This window comes from Staurois parvus, unplaced genomic scaffold (assembly GCF_062004578.1).
Source record: "Staurois parvus isolate SC_StPar_1 unplaced genomic scaffold, SC_StPar_1.0 ptg000254l, whole genome shotgun sequence".
Taxonomy (NCBI): domain Eukaryota; kingdom Metazoa; phylum Chordata; class Amphibia; order Anura; family Ranidae; genus Staurois; species Staurois parvus.
This window is the reverse complement of record NW_028318050.1, coordinates 1,574,244-1,599,059: the sequence shown is the minus strand read 5'-3', so window position 1 is coordinate 1,599,059 and position 24,816 is coordinate 1,574,244. Positions and strand designations below refer to the sequence as shown.

The 24,816-nt window shown below is 41.8% G+C and overlaps 1 protein-coding gene across 1 annotated transcript in view; it reads left to right on the top strand.

The window, feature by feature from the left end:
• Positions 1-568: 568 nt before the first annotated feature.
• Positions 569-24,816, top strand: part of LOC149459573 (uncharacterized) — a 38,823-nt gene continuing 14,575 nt past the window's right edge. Inside the window, exons 1-3 of the mRNA XM_089680941.1 lie at positions 569-850; positions 12,000-12,089; positions 17,281-17,294. Of these exons, the coding sequence (XP_089537067.1) occupies positions 759-850; positions 12,000-12,089; positions 17,281-17,294 (196 nt within the window). The 5' untranslated portion in view covers positions 569-758. The remainder of the gene's footprint in view (positions 851-11,999; positions 12,090-17,280; positions 17,295-24,816) is intronic.

Sequence of the window (24,816 nt, the reverse complement as noted above, 5' to 3'; positions counted from 1 at the left end):
TTCATTTTCCCAGTAATGCACTTCAGCTTCAAGCCTCATGTCATGAAGTAGATCACATTATGATCTTTTGACCTATTCGATGCTCATTGTTGTAAGATTCTCTCAGTTTATGGAATAAACTTCACAAGATCTACAAGGTGTCATTTGGATCAAGTCACTGCCTGTGTTAATCAACTAAGATTGGAGTTATCGTTATCTCATCACAACTGTTAAGTTACAGAGATCACACTTTCAATGCTTAGATTGGAGAGACAGAGCACTCTCTCTCTCTCTCTCTTTTATTCAATGTATATATGTATGACTTAATTTATATTTATTTATTGTTCTTAATTTTATTTTATTAACGCTATTAAAAAACAAATGCATGTTCTCCTATTAATGTTCTAAAAATAACTCTAAATACATCTTGGTGAAAGAACTAAGGTGGATACTAAGAAAGGAAAGAGACACAGGAATTTATATTCATAAGAAACGACAAACGGCATAGCTGTGCTAAGTCAAATGAAAGTGAAAGAAACTTCTGGAACTGAAAAAAACAAACGTCTCTCCGCCATAGCTTGGTGTTAGGTCTTGTTTGTCCTGCGGCTGGAATATGACATTTGGATTGGATTTTTTGATGTCACATACTGTCTGGTTTTAACTCCCTTATTATAACAAGTGTACATCAAGTGCTCTACCATCCCATCTCTGAGAATTATATATCATCATCAGATACAAAAGAGTCTAAGGAATCCACAGAGGCAGCAAAAACCCAGGACATGGAAGAACGGTCTGAGATATCATCTGAGACGAGCGAGGACACACAGTCATTGGAAGCACAGACGAATGGGCAGTCTGTCCCCCTGAACAGGTACATTCCTTTAGTAAATATACCACCTTACTTAATTAATTTCCACAGCAGCTTACTCACCCTAATACCTCTTATTGTGTATGTAAACCCTAACAATTCATTTCTCTAAGGCCTTGTACACACAGATGTGTACTAGCTGCTGGGTCCTCAAGTGTAAAACCCCTGTTATTGTCCCATATGCGGGGAGCCACACGTATGTAGCACTACCCCCACAGGAGCCACTGGTAGTTTGGGCCTACTTCCCCGTCCTCACAGCATGCACAGCCATGCACACTGCATTTTCGGCATTCTTCCACTGGCTCAAGAATCATTCTAGGGTTTATTTTTAGAATTTTTACATATTCTGGTATTTTTAGTCAACATACCTCTGTATTTATAGCCATCCTAACCCATTGTTCATAGCCAACATACCCCGGTAAAATAGCTAGCACACTACAGTATTTATAGCCAGCATATCCCAGTATTTATAGGTAACATACCCCAGAAAAATAACCAACACACCCTTGTATTTATAGCCAGCAGACCCCAGTATTTATAGCCAACTTAACCTAGTACAACAACCAGCACACTACAGTGTTTTTAGCCAGCATACTCCAGTATTTATAGGTAATATAGCCCAGTATTGAAAGCTAAAATACTTTTTCTTTTATATCAAACATGCCCTGGTATTATAGCCAACATACCCCAGTATAATAATCAACACACCCCAGTATTAATAGCCAGCATAGCCAAGAATTTATAGCTAATATACCACAGTAATTGTAGCTATCAATCCCCACTGTTTATGGCCTACATACCCCAGTATAGAAGCCAAAATACCCCAGTATGTATAGCCAGCATACCCCAGTATTTATAGCCAACATCCCCCAGTAATTTTTTATTTTTTTTCCAAAAAGAAGGTTTATTGAAAAATACACATTGACACAATAAAATAAGCACATGAAATGTGAGTAAGACATTTGGCAATGCATACATCAAGCAGAAAGTGAATGAAGTCCACTACAAAATTAAGCAGTATAAAGGAACTATGTCACGACAGGGTTGTGCCTGTAATATACAGAGACGCTTATGAAACGATTCGACAATGAGGCACCGGACCTCCTATAGTGACGGCACAGAGTGTGACTCTGTAGAGGGAAGTAGAACAGAAACGACGTCTAGGCCGAAGTCAATGCTATAGATTGAGAATGTTGGAGGTATCCGAGTGCGGATGTGGGAATGTATGATCATGTAAACTGCTAATGAAGAAAGGGAAGTGATGCTGTCAGCATGCCTAATGTTCTTCTGGATGATTAATCAAAACTTAGAGCGATTTATCAGAAAAGAAGGAGAGAAGAAAAGAAGGAACGATAAAGCAAGAGGGAAGGAAAGAGAGAGAGAGGGAGAGAAAAAAAAAATTAAAAGAAATGGGAAGGGGGGGGGGGGAGGGGAAGCACAGGGAGTGGGTAAAATGAGAGAGGGAGTAACAGAGTGAATGTTATCAATACAGTGGGATATTTGCGGATGCAATTAGATTTCAGACTGTCATCAGATTCAGACGGTTGGGGTTGGATCCCCCAGTAATTATAGCCAATACTCCCCATTATTTATAAACAACATATCCCAGTGGAATAGCTAACAAACCCCAGTACTTATGGACATAATACCCCTTTACTTATAGCCAGCACACCCTAGTGTTTATAATGAATATCTCACAGTATTCATAGCCACAAAACTAGGGCTATGCCCCCAGCATTGATTTAAGCTGAACAACCTAAATTAATGGTCATATAACAATTCTATTATGAATCAAGATTACCCACACGCTACTATATCCCAACCCAATATGTAAATAAATACAATAAATCCCAGGCAGTATTCATCCACCATTCTGTGATGCCCCTCAAAATAATTAAAAGTTCCACACAAAAAGAAAAATATTAAAAATATATAAAGTCACTCAACATAAGTTTGAATAAATCCAGTGTCTCTCAAGTCCAAAAATATATAAAAAATATAAAGATATAAATAAATAAGTGATAAGTGTCCACACTCCAACACGGTATTTCTTTAAGATGTTGAGCCCTTCCAGTGGCTCCCACGAAAACAGAGTACCTCAAAGTGCTTACATAGAACATAAAGAAAAATGCATAGTACTTGTGCCCCACGTTCCTGAGGATTACCAGGCAGCTCCCAGGTGGATATCTCTGCGGTTCCAGTATCTAAGATGGCTGCCGCACCACTTCCGGTTCCTGCTCTCGTGCGTCCGACGTCACTTCTCTGACGCGTTTCGTCACATCTGGGACTTAATCATAAGGGATAGCTAGTGGAACCGCAGAGATATCCACCTGGGAGCTGTCTGGTAATCCTCAGGAACTTGGGGCACAAGTACTATGCATTTTTCTATATGTTCTATGTAAGCAGATTGAATTAAAGTTATATATTTGCATGTTCAAACGGAATTACACTATCATCTTTATTTATATATTATCTGGATGGATACCTGGGAGTCCTTGGGAAAGGGCTCACATGTAACCATGATGGGATGGTAATACAGTGATAAGCTTCAGAAGTGGAGGAGAGGCGAGGAAGCGGTCTGCTGATTCTGTCTATTGTTACATTAAGGCGTGTTGTCTTTCTACTTCTGGTAAGGATATATTTGCCTTGCACAGTAGAAGTGTTACACCACTGGAGTTGTTTGCACAGAGTGAAGTACATCACTGATTTTGCACAGTGTTGTTTTCAATTTTTCACGATTTTATATATATTTTTTTTTTTTGCACTTTATGTTTTTTTTGCACATTTTAAGGTGTCATTTGGTATGATTTATATGAGTTATTAAGATAACACACTATTGTGAGTTTCTCTTTACTTTGAGGTACTCTTTGTTTTCGTGGGAGCCACTGGAAGGGCTCAACATCTTAAAGAAATACTGTGTTGGAGTGTGGACACTTATCACTTATTTACTTATATCTTTATATTTTTTTATATATTTTTGGACTTGAGAGACACTGGATTTATTCAAACTTATTTTGAGTGACTTTATATATTTTTAATATTTTTCTTTTTGTATGGAACTTTTATTTATTTTGAGGAGTATAACGGAATGCTGGATGAATACTGCCTGGGATTTATTTATGTATTGGGCTGGGATATAGTAGCGTGTGGGTAATCTTGATTCATAATAGAATTGTTTTATGACTATTGGCACTTTCAAGGGTGAAAGTTTTTTCTATTTTTGATTTTAGTTAACTGTTGAGTTAGATTTAGGAGATACCGTATTTCATATTTACATAAATTAATAGCAAAACCTTCACTCTCTGACAAAGTTATAAGGATGTAAAATAAATGTAGAGTAATTTTACCAGTAGCAGGGAGATGATTTAACCTATAAAGATAGTAGTAGAATTGTAGATACAGTTTGACTCAGTAATATTACAGACACAATATTATCTTCATCAATATTAGCTAGATGGCCCCAAATTACAAGTTGAAAGGAGGCAGATGTCTGGAGACCAGGAGTGACACCAAGATAAAAATAAAATTCCTCCATTCTTGTAGACAGATGAGGGTAAATCAAACTATCACCCCCCTGAAGCCTCAATGGAAAGATCCAGCAAATGTGTCTTCAGGCCCAGCAAATGTCTAGAGGCTCTCAAATGTTACCAACCATTTATTTATGTCAGAGATCAGAGGAATCTGTTTTGTCTTTCATAAAAACTAAAATATTGTTTGCATAGAGATAAGTCCTTCTGATCATACACATTTTGGGGTCTGTGTACATGTAAAATGGTTGGTGTTGTGTATATAGAATCCAAAAGAAATCCCCAAAACCTTTTATATGACAGCCAAGTGGTGATTAGTCTTGTTGCGATTGGACTGACGTGCTGGTGTCAGAAACCCTATCCTTGATCCAGTCATCAGAACCATTAATGGTCAATTTAACTCCGGTTCCTTCAGTGCATAGAACGGTCCTGTGGGTGGGGACCAGGACACACCCCGGATTTGGTTGGACGAGGGCTAAAGTCGGGCCCACATCCATATTTCAATAATTGAGGAGCATGAACTATGCTCCTGTCACAGGATAAACCTTGGTAAAAGTTTTATTTCTGTTTTTTTTTTAATTCCTTCATAGCCCTACCCACTTGATGGCTGCTGAGTATTTTCGGGTTCCCCGGCTTACTTGAGCCCTCCTTGGAAGCCCAACTCCTGCTGACACCACCTTAGTCCTTTGACCAGGAGAACCCCCTGGCTGCAACCATAAAGTAGACTCACACTCAGTTTAGATTTAATTAATAATTCAACTATATTAAAGTCAGAAGAAGGAAATATGTGCGTGGGATAACAGCTAACACTCTTAGAAAACTCTGGTCAGAGTTGCAACACAGAACAGTTTCAACCAGTTTCTTTCTAGATGTCCTGCAAATCAGAATGTAACTTCTCCTTTAAGTGATGATGCTTTTGGATGAAATGTCTTTAAAACACACACACAGCGTGAAATCTGAGATTGGGCTGAGATTAAAAAAAAAGGCGGAAGCAAACTTCATCAGGGGTTAATTCCTCTTTAACCACCTCCCGTCCGGCCATTGTATATAAAGGAGGGTGGCCGTGCAGGGTCGAGTGGCCGTTTATAAATGGCCTCCCCGCACCCTGCTTGTGCGCGCTCCCTGGGAGCGCGCAGCACCGCGATCCGGTGCCCGCTGTGTCCTCCGGACACAGTGAAACACTGATCGTTGGACGGGAGCTCTGTATGAGGTCCCGATCATGTGATCACTGATTGGCCAATCAGTGATCACATGCAAAGTAGTAAGCAAGATGTCACTTCTGACATCATTTCTTACTACGTGTGACCTGTGAATGATCACAGAGGTCACATGGTACAGGGCTATTCACAACAGCCTTGTACCATGTGACAAGCTGTGACCAATCACAGCTCACACAGTATTTCTCAATGACTGCAAGTATGCAGACAGAGAGAAAGAGAAATGATTGCTTTTACATCCTATATGGGTGTAAAAGCAATCGGTGTAAAAAAAAAAAAAAAAATCTTCATCACCCCCCACAAGTAGTACAGTGTCACCATGGTGACACTGTACTGCTAGGGTGACAGTATGTAAAAAAATAAATAAATAAAAAATAATATAAAAAAAAATAAAAATGTTTAAAAATGATAATTTTTGGTTATAAACTAATTTGGATTTTTTTTTTTTACTAAAAAGATAACGGAATAAATTTTGGCCAAGATTTATGATGAAATATTATTTATTTGCAAAATTTTATTTAAAAAAAACCCTTTTTTTCAAAATTTTTGGACATTTTCATTTACATAGCAAAAAAAAATAAAAATCCCAGTGGTGAATAAATACCACCAAAATAAAGCTTTATCTATCTCAAAAAAATGGTAAAAAATTCATATGGGTACAGTGTTGCATGACCGCGCAATTGTCATTCAAAGTGTGATAGCGCTGAAAGCTGAAAATTGCCCTGGACAGGAAGGGGGTAAAAGTGTCCGGACTGGAAGTGGTTAATGGGTGGCAAGCTTGGGTGATAAAGACGTTTCTTGATGAGTAGAACACACTGGAACTGAAGCACTAATGTGACTTTATTTGCAAGGTGCCTACAGTATATTGCAGTAGAATCCTGTGATTCAATGTGTTGAGTATAATAATTAGTAGGCCGCGAGGCAAGATGGGCCAGTCAGTCTAGGCCTTAGTACAATAACTTGTGAAAAAAGAATGCTGAACTGAGAAGTAAGAAACTGAACTTAGCAATGTCACTTGCAACTTTCATGATTTGAGTATGGAGCTCCCTCACCCGAACAGTGACCTCGGTCAGGTAGCGGATAGTCTCACTGCCATGTTCCTCTGATTCCTCCATCACAGAACCCTCCAGATGACTGCACTCTGGTCCATCTGCTCACAGGATGGTCAGTTTGGCTTGTCAGCGGTCAGTGATTCCTCCTCACTTCCTCACTCTCTGTGGCCTGGCCCAGCCCGGACCTCCAGCATCCTGCACAGCCTTCTCCTCACACCTGCTCTCCAGCTCTCACCATCCACTCCCTGTCCTCGGGTTCCCGAGCTTCTGCATTTATTTGCCTCCACCCACTAGCAAGCTCCTCTGGGGCAGCACAGTGGCTAATTGGTCAGCACTTCCCACTGGTTTGAATCCCAACAATGGCACCACCTGCTTGGAGTTTGCATGTTCTCCCTGTGCCTGCATGGGTTTCCTCCAGGTACTCCAGTTGCCTCTCACACTCCAAAGACATGCTGGGAGGTTAATTGAATTCTGTATAAATTGTCCCTAGTATGTGTATGTATGAATGTGAGTTAGGGACCTTAGATTGTACACCCCTTGAGGGTTAGGGACTGATGTGAATGTACAATATATATGTAAAGCGCTGTATACATTGATGGAGCTATATAAGTACCTGTACTAATAATAAATGTACTTTGTTATTGAATAGGGAAGTCCTCCTATCAGCCTACAAGTCCAACAAAGCTTTTCTTCAACAGAGTCTGTCTAACTGAGCTTCAGAACACTGCCATCTTGTGTCCATGTTAACATCCTGCAACCAGTATTACTGCAGGGTGATACACCTTTTTAAGAGAACAGCTTAACTCTGTATGTCCTTTTTGCAATTCTTTTTCTTTGTAAATATTTTATGCACGGCCCACTTTTGGGATATTGAATTATTTAATGAAAATGTATCTTCTGTGTACTCAGTTAGAACTCATAACCCTAGAGAGAGTTTTGTATTGTAGTGTCTATGTGCTCAGTCTATGTTTCTTACCAGTTTGTATGAATTGTACTGTTTTTTGGCAGATTGCATGCAGATTGTAAACTAGCATATCTGTGAGACAGAGATCTGTGTGTGTATGGTTGCCTAGTAGACAAGTCAGCAGACAAACTGCTAGGTGATGGCAAACTATTGTGAGTCGTGTGTCTGCTGTGGGAGTGTGTGTGAGGAGAGTGGAAAGAGGGATTCACATCTAGCATGTAGGATAGCTTGAGGAATCCTAGAAGTGTGTGCGGCCCATCCCTTAGAGTGCACCAGATTGCATGTAAGATTCATATCTGGCTGTGTGTGGTCAATCCGCTAGATTGGAGTGGAGTCTCCATCTTGTGGTAGCCAGAGGTACAGGCTGTGAAAATCGCATCACAGCCAGTCTTACTTGCTCAAAGTATGCTCCTCCTCATTCCCAAGAAGACAGCGCTAGGAAGACTGTGGCTATGAGTCAATGTTCACCTCACATGGAGGTATATCTTTTGTTAAGCAACTGGTTAAAAATGTATCCCAACTTGCAGAACAATGGTGTCCATGGTGACACTGTACTGCTAGGGTGACCGGATATTAAAAAAAACATAAATAATAATTAAAAAAAAAAATGTAAATCATTTTTTTAAAAAATTAATTTTTAGTTATAAACTAATTTTGAGTTATATTTTTTTTTTTTTACTAAAAAGATAACTGAATAAATTTTGGCCAAGATTTTTGAAGAAAAAATATTTATTTGCAAAATTTTATATGAAAAACACTTTTTTTCAAAATTTTTCATTTATATAGCAAAAAAATAAAAATCCCAGTGGTGAATAAATACCACCAAAATAAAGTTTTATCTGACTCAAAAAAATGCTAATAAATTCATATGGGTACAGTGTTGCATGACCACTCAATTGTCATTCAAAGAGTTATATCTGCTATGTGCGGTCACTCCGGGGATTTATCGCCTTATACCTGAGATCAAAATCAATTCCTCTAGTGTCCTGGCTGAAGAATAGGTAAATGGTGGTGGAACTACCAGAGTCACTTAGGTCACACTTGCTATCTGGCCCTGGTGTTTCGCAAGTGTGGCAGGGCCCCGAGATGGCAGTACGTTTGGGTCATATGACCTACCTCCTATGTGGTCCTTGAACAGCTAGCCTTATGGCATACCGACAGTGCCTCATTAATTTGACAGCAAGCACCCAGCCATGACTGAGGGTGCAACCATAACTGACCCCCATCATCTTGCCACTGTGCATTTGGACTGTCTGTCTGCACAACCCTGACACGGGGAAGATACGGGGAGCTGCTCTGGGCACAGGTCTCTGGTTGGCAGCGTAACTGAGCCCATCTTGCAATAGATGTGCATACAGTGAGCCAATATCAACACTGACACAGCCCCAGGATAAGGGGTGAAGATACAGCAGGAGTGCATGGGCACTGGCTACAATATTGGCAGGTTGAGCTGCTCTCAGCCAGTGCTATCCACACACATATAGTATGCTGACTCCCTGCTCCTGTAACATCCAACCAACCATCTGGAGCCTGTGCTTGGAGACAGCTCACTGTAAAATTCCCCAGGAGGGGTGAAGACTGGGGGAGTCCCCTGCACACACCAGTTGGGGAATGCAGCTGAGCCATCTCTCTGGCTCCATCCCTTGTGCAAGTAGTTCACCATCCAGCTACTCGTGTTCAGGGCTGTCATAGTAACATCTGGTGGACTGGATCTAACAACTAACTATTACACTGAGGACTTATTAGGAGCTGGAAAGCAGTATATCCATATTTTGCTGCATAGTGTGGACCAGGGGTGGACTGACAACTCATGGGGCCCCCGGGCAATATGGGATCATGTGGCCACTGTGCCCTTGCCCACACTCAAAGCACACCCAATAAAGCCTATAAGAAAGGTACCAGGGGCATTACATGGGGCCCGAGTGCTCGAATGGACAGTCCGCCCCTGGTGTGGACTAGTCTAGGCAGTCATCACCTCGGCATGCCACTTACGTAATGTTCTGACTCCTAGTATTTACATTGATTCTACAATACTAGGTGGGCTTTGCTTACAAGTTAGAGGATCATAGGCACAGACCTTTTATTATACATTGTTATTGCTGGCTTCCAAGAATTGTGGTGTGTATTTTTGGATTTTTATTATTTTTTCTTTTATTATTTTTTCTGGATGTGTATTTTTATAGGGTGGGTGGGGCAGTGGTGGAACTACCAGGGTCATAAAGGTCACACTTGCAACTGGGCCCTGACATTCTGCCACCATGGGAGGGCAGAACCCAAGACAGCAGGAAGGGGACCCACTGCAGAGTAGGTAAAAGGGTCCTGTTACGGGACCATAATAAAGGGAGACAGGAGTAAAGGGCCCTGGGGTTAGTGGGAAGGACCCTGGCCTGGGGTAAGGGGGGCCTTTTATGGTTTCTTGCATCAGGGCCCTGAAGTTTCTAATTATGCCTCTTTTCAAGACTGAGCATCAGAATCAGGTAAAATTACAAACTTCTACCCTTCTGCTGTGATTGTTCCTCCTTAGATAGAAGTCCCTACTAAATGTTCACTCCGCTGACTATAAAGCTAAGAAAACCTGCACATCCTTTAGGCTTTTTAGTATTTTGTTGGAAGCTGTTCTACACAACTATTCTGCTGGTTTCTAAAATTTTACAATATAGAAAATATGATTTGATCATCCAATGCTTATTTCAAATTTCAGTTCTCACTCACATATATTATTTTTTTTTTTGTTCCATAAATGTTTATTGATGAAGTACAGAATGATACAAAAGATATGCAAATGATGCTTAGATAAGACATTTGGCAATGCATACAACGAAAAAGCAAGAAGTCGAATGCAAAATATATGCAACGTTGATATACTAGGCTACGACAAGGTTATGCTTATAATACTCAGGCGTTATTGTAATGCGATTTGAAATGTTGCCGCGTCGAACCTCCTATGTGTATAATTCGCAGTGCAGAGCTGCAGAGGAAGGGAGGATAGATGCGGCACATATGCTAAAGGCAAAACCATAATCTTACGACAATAGAGGTATCTAAAAACAAACTTAAATTGTTGTGAGGGTCGCTAATGAAAGTAGAGAGGTTATGTCATTAGCATGCCTAATGTTCTTTTGAGAAGTATCCAAAATCTATCAGAGCATGTGACAACAGGGAAAGAAGAGAAAGAGAGAGAGAGAAAAAAAGGGGGGGGGGGAGAGGAGGGGAAGGGAACACAGGGAAGGGGTGAAGTAAAAGGGGGGGAAAACGAGCGGGGTTTGTATTATCGTCAATACCGAGGGTCATACGTGGATGAGGTTATGAATTAAACTATCACCAAAGTCAAGTAGGTGGGGATAAAACACTGAGGGGGAGAACGTTGCCTACCGCAGGATCAAGTGTAGTGGAGTGTCACCAGCAGGAGGACTAAATTAAATCAGACGGATTGGTCCATGAGGGACTGGTATGTAGGGGTAGTTATGAAGTAAGTCCAGCAGGCCCAAATATGGGAGAATTTAGTAGGGGTGTCAAGTGCAGTCGCAATCAGTTCTCCCATTTCCACCATTTTACCCACACGGGTCAGCCAGTCACGTATGGAGGGAGGGTGAGTGGAGCCCCATAGAACGGGAAGACAGAGTCTGGCTGCATTGACCATATGCATGGCTAAAGACTTAAATTATTGTCCCCTAGGAAGGAAAGCATGATGGAGAAGAAACTGAGCTGGAGACAGAACTACGGGCAACGTACCCGGTAGGCTACAAGCCTATGGACCTCCTGCCAGAATGGTTGGATGCTCGGACAGGACCACCAAATGTGGAGAAATGACCCATCTGAAGTCCCACATCTCCAACAGCTGTTGGGAAAGGAGGGGTTGAAATGAGAGATTCTCGAAGGGGTTCGGTGCCATCTCGAAGTCAGTTTGTAGCCGTAGACATTAAGGGAGCATTTATGGGAATACATAAATATTCGGTCCCAGTTGGAGTCCGAGAGATTATCTTCCAAGTCTCTGTTCCAAGCACGGCATGAGGGTAGAGAGTTGTAGGCCCTGCTCTCGACGAGGAGGGGGTAGATCTCCGAGATCAGATGCTTACGCGGTTCAGCTTTAGAGCATATAGATTCAAAAGGAGTAAGAGTAATCTTCCAATTATGAAGAGGTTTGTGTGAAAGCAGAAAGTGTCTAATCTGTAAATAGGCCCAGAAAAGAAATTTGTGGATACCCAGGCTTTCAAGTAGTTTGTGGAATGGTTTCACCTTGCCTTTGTGGAGAAAGTGTTTAAATAAAATATGGTCATGTGGCCAGTGTTTAGATAAGAAGTCTTTGTGCATTCTGGGGGCACATATATTATAAGTGGTATTGTCATGAAAATGTTCTGATTGATTTGTCTTTTTCTATTGCTTTGTCTACAGCCAAAGAGGTGCTGTGCTGCCAGTACAAACTTCCTTTACACGAATCTGGAGTTCAAGGTCTTTGTTTGGGTTTCCAGCATCACAATCCCAGTAAGTTGATTTCTTTGTTTATGTAGGTTATGTATACTATATTATTACATGAAAGACTTGCACTTAGGTGTTAAAGGCAGGAAAAGAAGCAGCTAACACAACCAATGGGAAAACAATAGAAATATATCAAAAACTGTCAGTGTAGCGCTTAATGAATGATACATATGATTATTAATTATAACCAGTCATCCACCAAAGGTGAGAAGTTTAATATAGATAACACAAATTAACCTATAAAAAAAGTCCCCATAATATGGAAGTTCTGGTGCGTTGCAAGAAGCCGAAGCCCAAAAGGATAGAGAAAGTCCTTCACCTTCCACCCAATCACACAGCCTCTTACCAGACCACCCAGAGAACTGGCCAAACAGCGTAGTTATCAGGCTCAGCTGATGTATCAAGGACTGGCAGATAGGTCCCCCCCAAAATCCAGACAATGTATAGTATATCCTCCAAATTATATAGCTCTTAGATGGCAGATATCTCTCCACACATTAATATTCGAGGGAAAAAGTAACCGCTCATAGCATAATTTGAAAAGGATGCATTCATTTACTTAACCACTTCCCGACCAGCCGTTGTATATAAACGGCCAGACGGTGGCACTGCAGGGTCGGGTGGCCGTCAATAAACGGCCTCCCCGCACCCTGCTTGTGCGCGCTCCCTGGGAGCGCGCAGCACCGCGATCCGGTGCCCGCTGTGTCCTCCGGACACAGTGAAACACCGATCGTCGGACGGGACCTCTGTACGAGGTCCCGATCATGTGATCACTGATTGGCCAATCAGTGATCACATGCAAAGTAGTAAGCAAGATGTCACTTGTGACATCATTGCTTACTACGTGTGAAATCTGTGAATGATCACAGAGGTCATATGGTACAAGGCTATTCACAAAAGCCTTGTACCATGTGACAGGATGTGACCAATCACAGCTCACTCAGTTCTTCTCAATGAGTGCATGAATGCACACAGAGAGAAAGAGAAATGATTGCTTTTACATCCTATATGGGTGTAAAAGCAATCAGTGTAAAAAAAAAAAAAAAAAATCTTCATCACCCCTCACAAGTAGTACAGTGTCACCATGGTGACACTGTACTGCTAGGGTGACAGTATGTAAAAAATAAAAATAAAAAATAATAATATAAAAAAATAAAATAAAAATTTAAAACAAAATGTTTAAAAATTATAATTTTTGCTTATAAACTAATTTGGATTTTTTTTTTGTTACTAAAAAGATAACGGAATAAATTTTGGCTAAGATTTATGATGAAATATTATTTATTTGCAAAATTTTATAAAAAAAACACTTTTTTTCAAAATTTTTGGACATTTAATTTACATAGCAAAAAAAATACAAATCCCAGTGGTGAATAAATACCACCAAAATAAAGCTTTATCTATCTCAAAAAAATGGTAAAAAATTCATTTGGGTACAGTGTTGCATGACCGCGCAATTGTCATTCAAAGTGTGATAGCGCTAAAAGCTGAAAATTGCCCTGGACAGGAAGGGGGTAAAAGTGTCCGGACAGGAAGTGGTTAAAGTATTGCACTTACAATCAGCAGGATAAACATCAGCATGTCTGTACAAAAGATTCCATCCAGCAAAATGGCTGTGGTCCGTAGTGGTGCGTAGTGATGTCACATGTCAAGGCTCCATCACGTTTCGTCACTCACAGGACATGGTCAGCACGTGACGTCACATCCAATAAATAGGGAGAGGGAAGAAACCCTCCTTGCTTATTAATTGCGCTCCATTAACCTGCAAAGTCCCAATGTATCAGGAATTAGATTAGCCAACTGAGGCCCCCCAACCATTTTAACTGCTCTCCAGACACCAGATGTAGGCCTCCGTGTTCAACAACCCCAAAAATACCAGTTTAAAAATCTTTTAAACTAAATGATAAAATAGATGATAATACACTCCGTTTAGTTTAAAAAAATTTTAAATTGGATTCACTGGTTGCTAGGACAACAATACTTGTATGATTGCATTGTGCCAAGTGTAAGGTTTGGTGAACGGGGATTATGGTGTGGGGTTGTTTTTCAGGGGTTAGCTTGTCCTTCTAGTTCCAGTGAAGGGAATTCTTAAGGCGTCAGCATATCAAGACATTTTGGATGATTTCATGCTCCCAACTTTATGGGAAGAGTTTGGGGATGGCCCCTTCCTGTTTCAACTTGGCTGAGCAACAGTGCACAAAGCAAGGTCCATAAAGACATGGAGGAGCCAGTTTGGGGTGGAGGAACTTGACTGTCCTGCACAGAGTCCTGACCTCAACCCCATAGAACACCTTTGGGATGAATTAGAGCGGAGACTGTGAGCCAGGCCTCCTCCCCCGACATCAGTGCCTGACCTGACAAATGTGCTTCTGGAAGAATGGTCCAACCTTCCCATAGACACCCTCCTAAACCTTGTGGATGGCCTTCCCAGAAGAGTTGAAGCTGTTATAGCTGCAAAGGGCGGGGCCAACTCAATCTTGAACCCTAAACTAAGACTGGGAGACTATTAAAGTTCATGTGCGTGTAGAGGCAGGTGGCCCAATACTTTTGCACATATAGCGTATGTGTCTTTTCTTTCCTGTTATATTGGTATGGAAATGCAATTAAGCCTCTCCACAAAGAGAGGACTTCTGGAGGGAAGGATGGGGGGAGATATTACAGTTCCGACTTCTAAATGAAGGCCCCACCAACGGGGCTTTTAAAGCAGGACAAGACCATTCCTGAATTCTAAACCAGAATATTGACTCATATAGAGCAGTGTTTCAGCCTACTGGCACTCATTAGTGTGGGGCTGATGACTTCAGGCTATGTTTTTTATGCAAATATACCTCTTTACAAGGTGGTGAAATCCCTTAAAAAGGTACTTTTACTCTCAGCTTCCAGATATAGACAAACATGTGACCATTATAGCAGACAATTGATAGGCCTGAACACTGTCACATGACCAAGGAAGTGGCGTCACCACTCTCCACAGACACTGTTTATTTCTAGTGCCAGCTAAGCAGGAGGAAGAAACAGCGAGGGAAGCGATGGTGAGGTGAGTATAACCAAGTTGGGGTGCCTTTACAGAGACACTGCTACTTTGGACTGCATGGTGACAATAGGGTTACCACTTGACCTCCGGAAGATTTCCCTCCCTTCCTGACCAGGCCATTTTTTGCTATTCGGCACTGCGTTACTTTGACAATTGTGCGGTCATGTAATGCTGTACATAAATTAAATTGATTTATTTTTTTTTCCACAGATAGAGCTTTCTTTTGGTGGTATTTGATCATCTCTGGGTTTTTTATTTGTTGCATAAACAAAAAAAACCCAAATATTTTGTGAAAAAAAAGCTATATTTTTTAATTTGTGCTATAAAACATATAAAACACAATAAAAAATGTAAACAATTATATTCTGCTATATATTTCTGGTCAAAAAATGCCAATAACCATGTATTGATTGGTTTGTGCAAACGTTATAGTGTCTGTAAACTATGGTATATACTCTTTTTAATGGTATATCATTTTTAATTATTTTTTAATTTTTATACTAGTAATGGTGGCTATCAGCGACTTACAGTGGGACTGCATTATTGTAGCGGACCATCTGACACTAACTGACATTATCTAGCACTTTGTGGGAACCAGTGACACTAGCTAGCTAAAAATGTAAAAATGTAATGTGTCCTGTGTGTGGTGCTTTCACTAGGTAATGTGCTGGATTCTGTTTCCCTGCTTTGCATCTGCAAGGAATATAAAAAAACAGCACTTTTGCTTGCACATGATTGGATGATGGAAGTCAAAAGAGCTTCTGCCCATTTACTAAGTTCTGGAGTAACTGCACTTTCAGAGTGCACAGTCTATTTGTCTTTAGTACATCAAACCCTATGCGTCCATGCACACTGCTTTAGGCTATTAGAGTTTTTTGAGCTTCAGCTTCTAGTAGCAGAAAAAAAAAATGTTTTTGTAGGTATTTTGGAGCGTTTTTCCAACAGAAAAAAAAAAAGACAAATGCTTCTAAACGCTACTAACAGCTTTTTCTTTTTTTTCTTCTACATGTACTGTAAAAACGCTAATAAAACTCTAAAACCCCTATACTCGTGTGAATGCAAATGAAACTTTACTAAAACACTCTATTGCCAGTATGTTTTATCCAGCATTTTCCCCAGCATTTTTTAGCTTAAAAAACGCTAGTGTGCATGGAGCCTAAAGCATAGAAGAGTCGTTCTTGAATCTCGGTGTGCTTTGTGTATGTTTTCCAGATCTGTGCTGTAACCAGTGTGAGACTTTGCCTCTATGCAGGAGCTTCATGTAGTAGAGACTGAAGAAGCATCAAACACGTGTATTGAGGGTGTAGACATGTGATTTATTGATTCCACCAATGACATCAAATGCATTTCAAGGGCCAAATAACCCCCCTTAGGTCCCTCAGGGTTTGGCAATTGTCACCGTAGCTAATGGACTCAAAGCTGAGAGCCCGGATAAATCAATCAGAACCAGGGGGGTAAATAGTAAATGAGTGTCTTTGCTGGGAAGCCATATAGCACGTCTGCTTGACATAGGCACCCTGTACTAACCCTGTACGGTTCTACTGAGATATTTGCTATGGGAAACCTGATGAAGGGGGGGGAGGTATTTGGCCCCTGAAACATGTTGGGAGTCATTTGTTGTCTTTTGGCCATTTGAGGAATCAATAAATTATATTTCTGGACATTCAGCACATGTGTTTCAGGCTTCTTCTGGCTATGGACTTCTCAAGCTGGGTGACCCCCTCCCCCATCTTCGGGAAGGACCCCAATTTTGTGGCGTACTGCTGAACCTAGACTTTCCAGCCTTTACTAAGATTTCTCACCTGCCAGCTAAAGAGCTGGATTCAGCACCCCACTCCCACCTCTTCTTGTACTAAAGACCAGTCACTGCTGATTTATTTCCCTCTGCGGAGGGACTGGTCTGGTCTCCACCCTCTCCTGTATTTTTGCCTATTTACATCCTTTTTGCTATTGAGGGATAGATTTCAATGACATTTTTTGTGCTCCGAGTTCAGCTTTAAAGTAGTAAAGAAACTGACATCTGGACAATCTATAACTAAACAAATGCAAATCATGTACGATATTTATTACAAATCTATCCTATTTTATTGTGTTGTCTCCTTTATTTATTACTATATCTTGTGGTACCTGCTGATCATTTCTGTATCTGTGATTTTGTTTCAGTGAAGAAGATCCCGGTAAGAATCTCTGCAATGCCAAAGCTGGTAACAAGTTATAATGAAAAACTATCACTGAAAGGTCTCATAATATTGTTTTACCTTCTACCAATAATCATCTTTAATTATCACATATTTATTTAGGGGTCTGATTTATTACAATTATGAAAAAACGAAAGCAAGAAAATATGTGCGGTTGTTACCTGTAGCACCTATCAGAATCCTTAAAGCCAAATTAAACTTTCAGTTAAAATCAGCTAAATTCATTCTACAGGTGAAAGTTGAAAAATTAGAATATCGTGCAAAAGTTCATTTATTTCAGTGCAGCAACTTAAAAGGTGACACTAATATATGAGACTCATTACATGCAAAGCAAGATAGTTCAAGCCGTGATTTGTCATCATTGTGATGATTATGGCTTACAGCTCATGAAAACCCCAAATCCACAATCTCAGAAAATGAGAATATTCCATGCAATCAATAAAACACGGATTGTACATAGAACAATATCGGACCTCTGAAAAGTAGAAGCTGCATATGTACTCAGTACTTGGTTTGGGCCCCTTTTGCAGCAATTACTGCCTCAATGCGGCGTGGCATGGAAGCTATCAGCCTGTGGCACTGCTGAGGTGTTATGGAAGATCAGGATGCTTCAATAGCGGCCTTCAGCTCTTCTGCATTGTTCAGTCTCAAGGCTCTCATCTTTCTCTCGGCAATGCCCCATAGATTCTCTATGGGGTTCAGGTCAGGCGAGTTTGCTGGCCAATCAAGCACAGTAATCCTTTGGTCATTGAACCAGGTTTTGGTGCTTTTGGCAGTGTGGGCGGTGCAAAGTCCTGCTGGAAAATGAAGTCAGCATCCCCATAAAGCTCATCTGCAGAAGGAAGCATGAAGTGCTCCAAAATCTCCTGGTAGACGGCTGCGGTGACCCTGGACTTAATGAAGCACAGTGGACCAACACCAGCAGATGACATGGCTCCCCAAATCAACACAGACTGTGGAAACTTCACACTGGACTTCAAGCATCTTGCAGTGTGTGCCTCTCCATTCTTCCTCCATACACGGGGTCCTTGGGCCTCTCCATTCTTCCTCCATACACGGGGTCCTTGGGCCTCTCCATTCTTCCTCCATACACGGGGTCCTTGGGCCTCTCCATTCTTCCTCTATACTCGGGGTCCTTGGGCCTCTCCATTCTTCCTCCATACTCGGGGTCCTTGTGCCTCTCCATTCTTCCTCCATACTCGGGGTCCTTGGGCCTCTTCATTCTTCCTCCATACTCTGGGTCCTCGGTTTCCAAATGAGATGCAAAAGTTGCTCTCATCAAAAAAGAGGACTTTGGACCACTGAACAACAGACCAGGTCTGTTTTTCTTTAGCCCAGGTAAGACGCTTCTGACGTTGTTTGTTGTTCAGGAGCGGCATGACAAGAGGAATACGACATTTGAAGCCCATGTCCAGGATACGTCTGTGTGTGGTGGCTCTTGATGCACTGACTCCAGCCTCAGTCCACTCCTTGTGAAAGTCCCCAACACTTTTGAATGGCCTTTTCCTGACAATCCTCTCCAGGCTGTGGTCATCCCTGCTGCTTGTACACCTTTTTCTTCCACACTTTTCCGTTCCACATAACTTTCTATTAATGTGCTTTGATACAGCACTTTGGGAACATCCAACTTCTTTTGCAATTACCTTTTGAGGCTTTCCCTCCTTATGGAGGGTGTCCATGATGGTTTTCTGCACAACTGTCAGGTCAGCAGTCTTTCCCAGGATTGTGATTCCTACTGAACCAGACCGAGAGACCATTTAAAGGCTCAGGAACCCTTTGCAGGTCTTATGGCTTAATTAGCTGATTAGAGTGGGACACTTTGAGCCGAGAATATTCCACCTTTTCACAATATTCTCATTTTCTGAGATTGTGGATTTGGGGTTTTCATGAGCTATAAGCCATAATCATCACAATGATGACAAATCACGGCTTGAACTATCTTGCTTTGCATGTCATGAATCTCATATATTAGTTTCACCTTTTAAGTTGCTGCACTGAAATAAATGAACTTTTGCACCATATTCTAATTTTTGGACTTTCACCTGTATGTCCATCAAAAATAAAGGTGTGCAAAGGTATACAGATACTTACACCCTGTTCCAAATTATGATATTTTTCTAATTTCCCTCAATAATTGATGTAAATAACAGTCGGCATAATTCTCAGGTTACAACTATTAAGAGTACAATTCACATTTTATTGAACAAACCTCCTAATGATAACAGGATTTTTGTTCCAAATTATTCTGCACAGGAAGTTTCAAAACACTTTATAGGTTGTAAAGAACTGAAAATTGTCTTTTGTTGTGTTTGCAGCAAATTTACTGAAATCAAAAGCTATTTCAATCAAACTTTTAAGAACATTTTAGCTTTTTAAACATTTGAACCGGTCACGTTACATTGTAACATAGGACCCCTTATCTGATAGCAGATCACAAGTCTCGCATCCATTGAACTTGTGAGTTTTTGGACAGTTTCTGCTGAATTTGTTTGCAAGATGTCAGAATAGCCTCCCAGAGCTGCTGTTTGGATGTAAACTGCCTCCCACCCTCATAGATCTTTTGCTTGAGGATGTTCCAAAGGTTCTCAATAGGATTGAGGTCAGGGGAGGATGGAGGCCACACCATGACTTTCTCTCCTTTTATCCCCATAGCAGCCATTGATGCAGAGGTATTCTTTGCAGCATGAGATGGTGCATTGTCATGCATGAAGATGATTTTACTACGGAAAGCATAGTTCTTCCTTCTGTACCGGGGAAGAAAGTGGTCAGTCATAAACTCCACATACTTTGCAGAGGTCATCTTTACACCTTCGGGGACCCTAAAGGGGCCGACCAGCTCTGTTCCCATGATTCTGGCCCAAAACATGACTCCACCACCGCCTTGCTGACGTCGCAGCCTTGTTGGAACAGGGTGGCCGTCCACCAACCATCCACTACTCCATCCATCTGGACCATCCAGGGTTGCACAGCACTCATCAGTGAACAGGACTGTTTGAAAATTAGTCTTCATGTATTTTTCTGCCCAATGCAGCCGTTTCTGCTTGTGAGCATTGGTTAGTGGTGGCCGAATAGAAGGTTTATGCACAGTTGCAAGACTCTGGAGGACTCTACACCTTGATGTCCGTGGGACTCCAGAGGCACCAGCAGCTTCAAATATCTGTTTGCTGCTATGTAATGGGATTTTAGCAGCTGCTCTCTTGATCCAATGCATGGATCTGGCAGAAATCTTCCTCAATGTGCCTTTATCTGCACCAACCCATCTGTGCTCTGAATCAGCCACAAATCTCTTCATAGTGCGATGATCACGCTTACGTTTTCATGAAATATTTAATGTTTTCATCCCTCGTCCAAGGCATCGAACTATTTCACTCTTTTCGGCAGCAGAGAGATCCTTTTTCTTCCCCATATTGCTTGAAAATGGCGCTCTGCTTAATAATGTGGAACGCCGTCCTTTAGTAGTCTTTCCTTAAATTGGGCTCACCGGCCAATCTAATTATCACAGGTGTCCCAGATTGTTTTCAGTGATCAAAAGAGACCTGACACACAATGCCATCCATGAGTTACACTGAAAAACAAAATATTTCATCTTTGTGACACTTAAATAGAATTTGCATATTAATTTGGAACAGGGTGTATATAGCGCTGTCAATATACGCAGCACTTTCCATATATATTGTACATTCACATCAGTCCCTAACCCTCAAGGAGCATACAATCTAAGGTCCCTAACTCACATTCATACATACACATACTAGGGACAATGCAGGCAGGAGCCAATTCACCTACCAGCATGTCTCTGGAATGTGGGAGGAAACCGAAGTACCCGGTGGAAATACACACAGGCACAGGGAGAACATGCAAACTCCAGGCAGGTGGCACTGTGGTTGGTATTTGAACCAACAACCCCAGTGCTGCCAGGTGGAAGTGCTAACCATTTAGGAATACAAACAGACTGCTTCAGCTGAGTGCTGAAGATGTTTAGCCCCTCCACATACACGTTGGTGCCGGCCCGATCCGTGATTGCAGGAGCAATACCAAAGAACAAAGGTTGGCTGCACTGACAACAATGTAGCAGATAAAATCCTTTATTGGAATCTTTCACAGATGATAAAGTGAGAATGAAGCTGTGATGTTCTCACTTTATCGTCTGAAAGATTCCAATAAAGGATTTTATCTGCTACATTGTTGTCAGTGCAGCCAACCTTTGTTTTTTGGTATTGCTAACCATTTAGCCGCTGTGCTGCCCCTTACAGTTGATGATCTTTAGAATGCAGCCACAACAGAGAAGAAAATCCTGTCCCATACCAGTATGCTGCAGAGATAGACCCTTGCTCTTTGTGTGGAAGTAGTAGTCTCTCTGCAGAGATACGACACACATTATGCTGATCTAGAGCTAAAACTCTCCAATCAGAAAAGCTCATGTTCTTTGCGTATTGGAAAACCTTTGCAGAGAGACCACTGCTTCCACACAGAGATATTGTCCTTATTGTACTATATTATTACATAATCTTTCATACTTTGTTTTATTTCTTAGCCTGAAAAATAAATGAGTGGGGGGGAGGGGAGGTGCAGCGTGGTGCGGCGGCAGTAATTACAGATTCCGGTTGTTGAGAACAGAACTTGCATTAATGCAAAATTCAGTCATTCATAACAGACCAGGCACCCAACCAGGAACATTCACAGTATATAACAGCAGTGTGTACCAGAGCAGGTCTCCGATGGGCCGACAGCACCTGTCTTTAGGGGCAGAATGCAGCCTGGCCAGTCTAGACCCAAATGGGGAGGACTCCAGGAAGGATAGTGGGCGTGTCCTTATCCTTTCCCTACTCATTAGAAACCTCTACCTGCCACTAATCACTGTCCCTGTCAGACGGGTGACCTGTCCCTACACTACCCACATGTGAAATGCTTGCTAAGCCTGTGAGCCAGAGCCTTAAATAGGATCTGCCTGACCCAAGATGGCTGCTAGAGTCCCATTGGGTGGCAGCATCCATCCGATAGCTTCCCCAGTGACTCTGGAAACCATAGAGGAACCTTTGTTTATTTTGACTTCTTCTCCCCTGCAATTTCACTGCGTTAGAGATTTTCTAGAAGTATCTGGACATCTAATTTGTTGGCCATTAGCTGACACATAAAGTATATAAGCCATGATGCCATGGAACACTGTAAATTGTTGCCACCTTCATGCTTCCTACTTGGAGGCAATGTCTTATGAAAGGCCATTTCCTTCTCCAATTCTATAACTCCCATGTGTATGAAGCAAGCCATTTACCAACATACTGAGAGACCTTAATTGGCTACACAAAGCCCCAAACGTACCCAACTGACCATCTGCGTGATGAACTAGATTACCATTGTAACATTTATTTGTCGTATTTATTCACATTTCAGGCATAATGTTACTCCACATTGATAATGCAATTATAATAATGTGATTTTCATATGTTATTGCTAGTATTTTATACTTTTTTTGTCATGCAGATTCATTATATTGTGTATCCTTTGCTTGAAAGAGACATTTCAATTAGCACCTCATTTGGTTCAGAGAGTATAATGTTTTCTCTGTATAAATTCAGGGTTATTATTACTGTGCATACCACAGTTTTTGATTCATCCCAGAGGATGGCGATATGGGTGGTGTTTGGTGACTAGAGAAGAACTGGATCACACGTTTAGGGTCAAAGGGGTAGCGGGGCAAGACAAGCACCTTCTAACCTAACAAACAAGCACACAATATGGCCAAAGTTAGTGGACACCTGACCATCACACTTACTTTCATATTGCTAAATGTTTGTGTTTAAATGTCTCCAGTGAAGGGTCCGGTTAATACTCCATCATACAAAGACATTGTAAACAATTGTGCTCTTCCACCCTTGTGGTAACAATTTGGTGAAGACCCTTTTCTGTTCCAGCATGACTGTGCCCCTCACTACAAAGCCAGCTTCAGACCAGGTCAGAGTCTGGTGTCCTGCACAGAGCCCTAACCTCAACCAGGGGTGGACTGACCATTTGGAAACTCGGGCACTGCCCGAGGGCCCGGGGTCAGTAGGGGGCCCCATGAGCTGCCCCTGGTACCTTTTTCATAGGCTTTTTTGAGTTTTGGCAAGGACACAGGGGCCCCATGATCCCCTATTGCCCGGGGGCCCCATGAGTTGTCAGTCCACCCCTGACCTCAACCCTACTGAATACCTTTGGTATGACTTGGAACGCTGATTGTGGGCTAGATCTCCTCAGAGGAGTGGATGATGTTAGAACCACAAAGTGAGGCAACTTTATCCACGTGCCCTCCGGAAGATTTACCCCCCCTTTATAACCAGGTCATTTTTTGCTATACAGAGCTGCACTACTTTAACTGACAATTATGCAACATTGTATCCAAATGAAATTCATATACATTTTTTTTCACAGAAATAGAGCTTTCTTTTGGTGGTATTTGATATCCCAGGAAAAAAAAATCAAAGTTCTTCATACATTCAGGCCAAAATGTACTCTGCTACATGTCTTTGGTAAAAAAAAAAAAAAGAAAAATCCAAAAAGCGTATATTAATTGGTTTATGTGAAAGTTATAGCATCTACAAATCACTGTGTATACTAGATTTTATTTTTCACTGTAAGGCTAAGTTCACACTAGCATTGTGTGCAGGCGGCAGAGAGGCGTTTGGGAAGCATTTTTACCGCTTCCCAAATGCCTCGTACAATTCTGCACATTGCAGCACAAGGTGCTGTTCTAACGGGATCGTTAGCATTGCGTCGCAGAAAAACGGACGCCTCTGGTCAAGTCAGGAGGCGTTGAAGCCTCCTATTCTAGTCTATGGTGCCGCTCCACAAACACCCGGCCAGCGTTTGTGGTGCGGTTGCGACACGGTTGTGGGGCGTTTGCGGAGTGGTAACACCATTCAAACTTCATTATAGGCATTTGTGGAGCGTTTTTAACGCTCGGCAAATGCCTAGCAACCTCCGTTAAACCGCGCATGCAGCGTTTGTGGAGCGTTAAAATACGCTCCGCAAACGCCGGACCAAAGCTTGGAAAACGCTATAGGGGCGTTTGGCAAGCGTTGGTAAAACAGTCAAGTGTGAACAAGCCCTTATGAAGGTGATCAGTGACTTATATCGGGACTGTGACAGTACGGTGGGGATTCTGAATAGAGAGAAAACAGGTGGCGCACACACCTAGTGCATTATCCAAGGTTTATTGTAGGAATGACTGGTCAAGACCTAGGCAGCCGGTGACCCCAAAGGAAAAAAAACGAACCGGATAGCGTATGTACTCTCCAGCGCCTCAGGATATGCACAGCCAAAAGGGAAGCCAAGGGTACCAGGACAGCGACAACCAAAAGGAAATGTTCCAGGGGTGCAGCCCTCCTCAGACGGGGAAATCAGCCACTGGATAGAGAGAAAACAGGTGGTGCACACACCTAGTGCATTATCCAAGGTTTATTGTAGGAATGACTGGTCAAGACCTAGGCAGCCGGTGACCCGGTGGGGATTCTGACACTGGCTA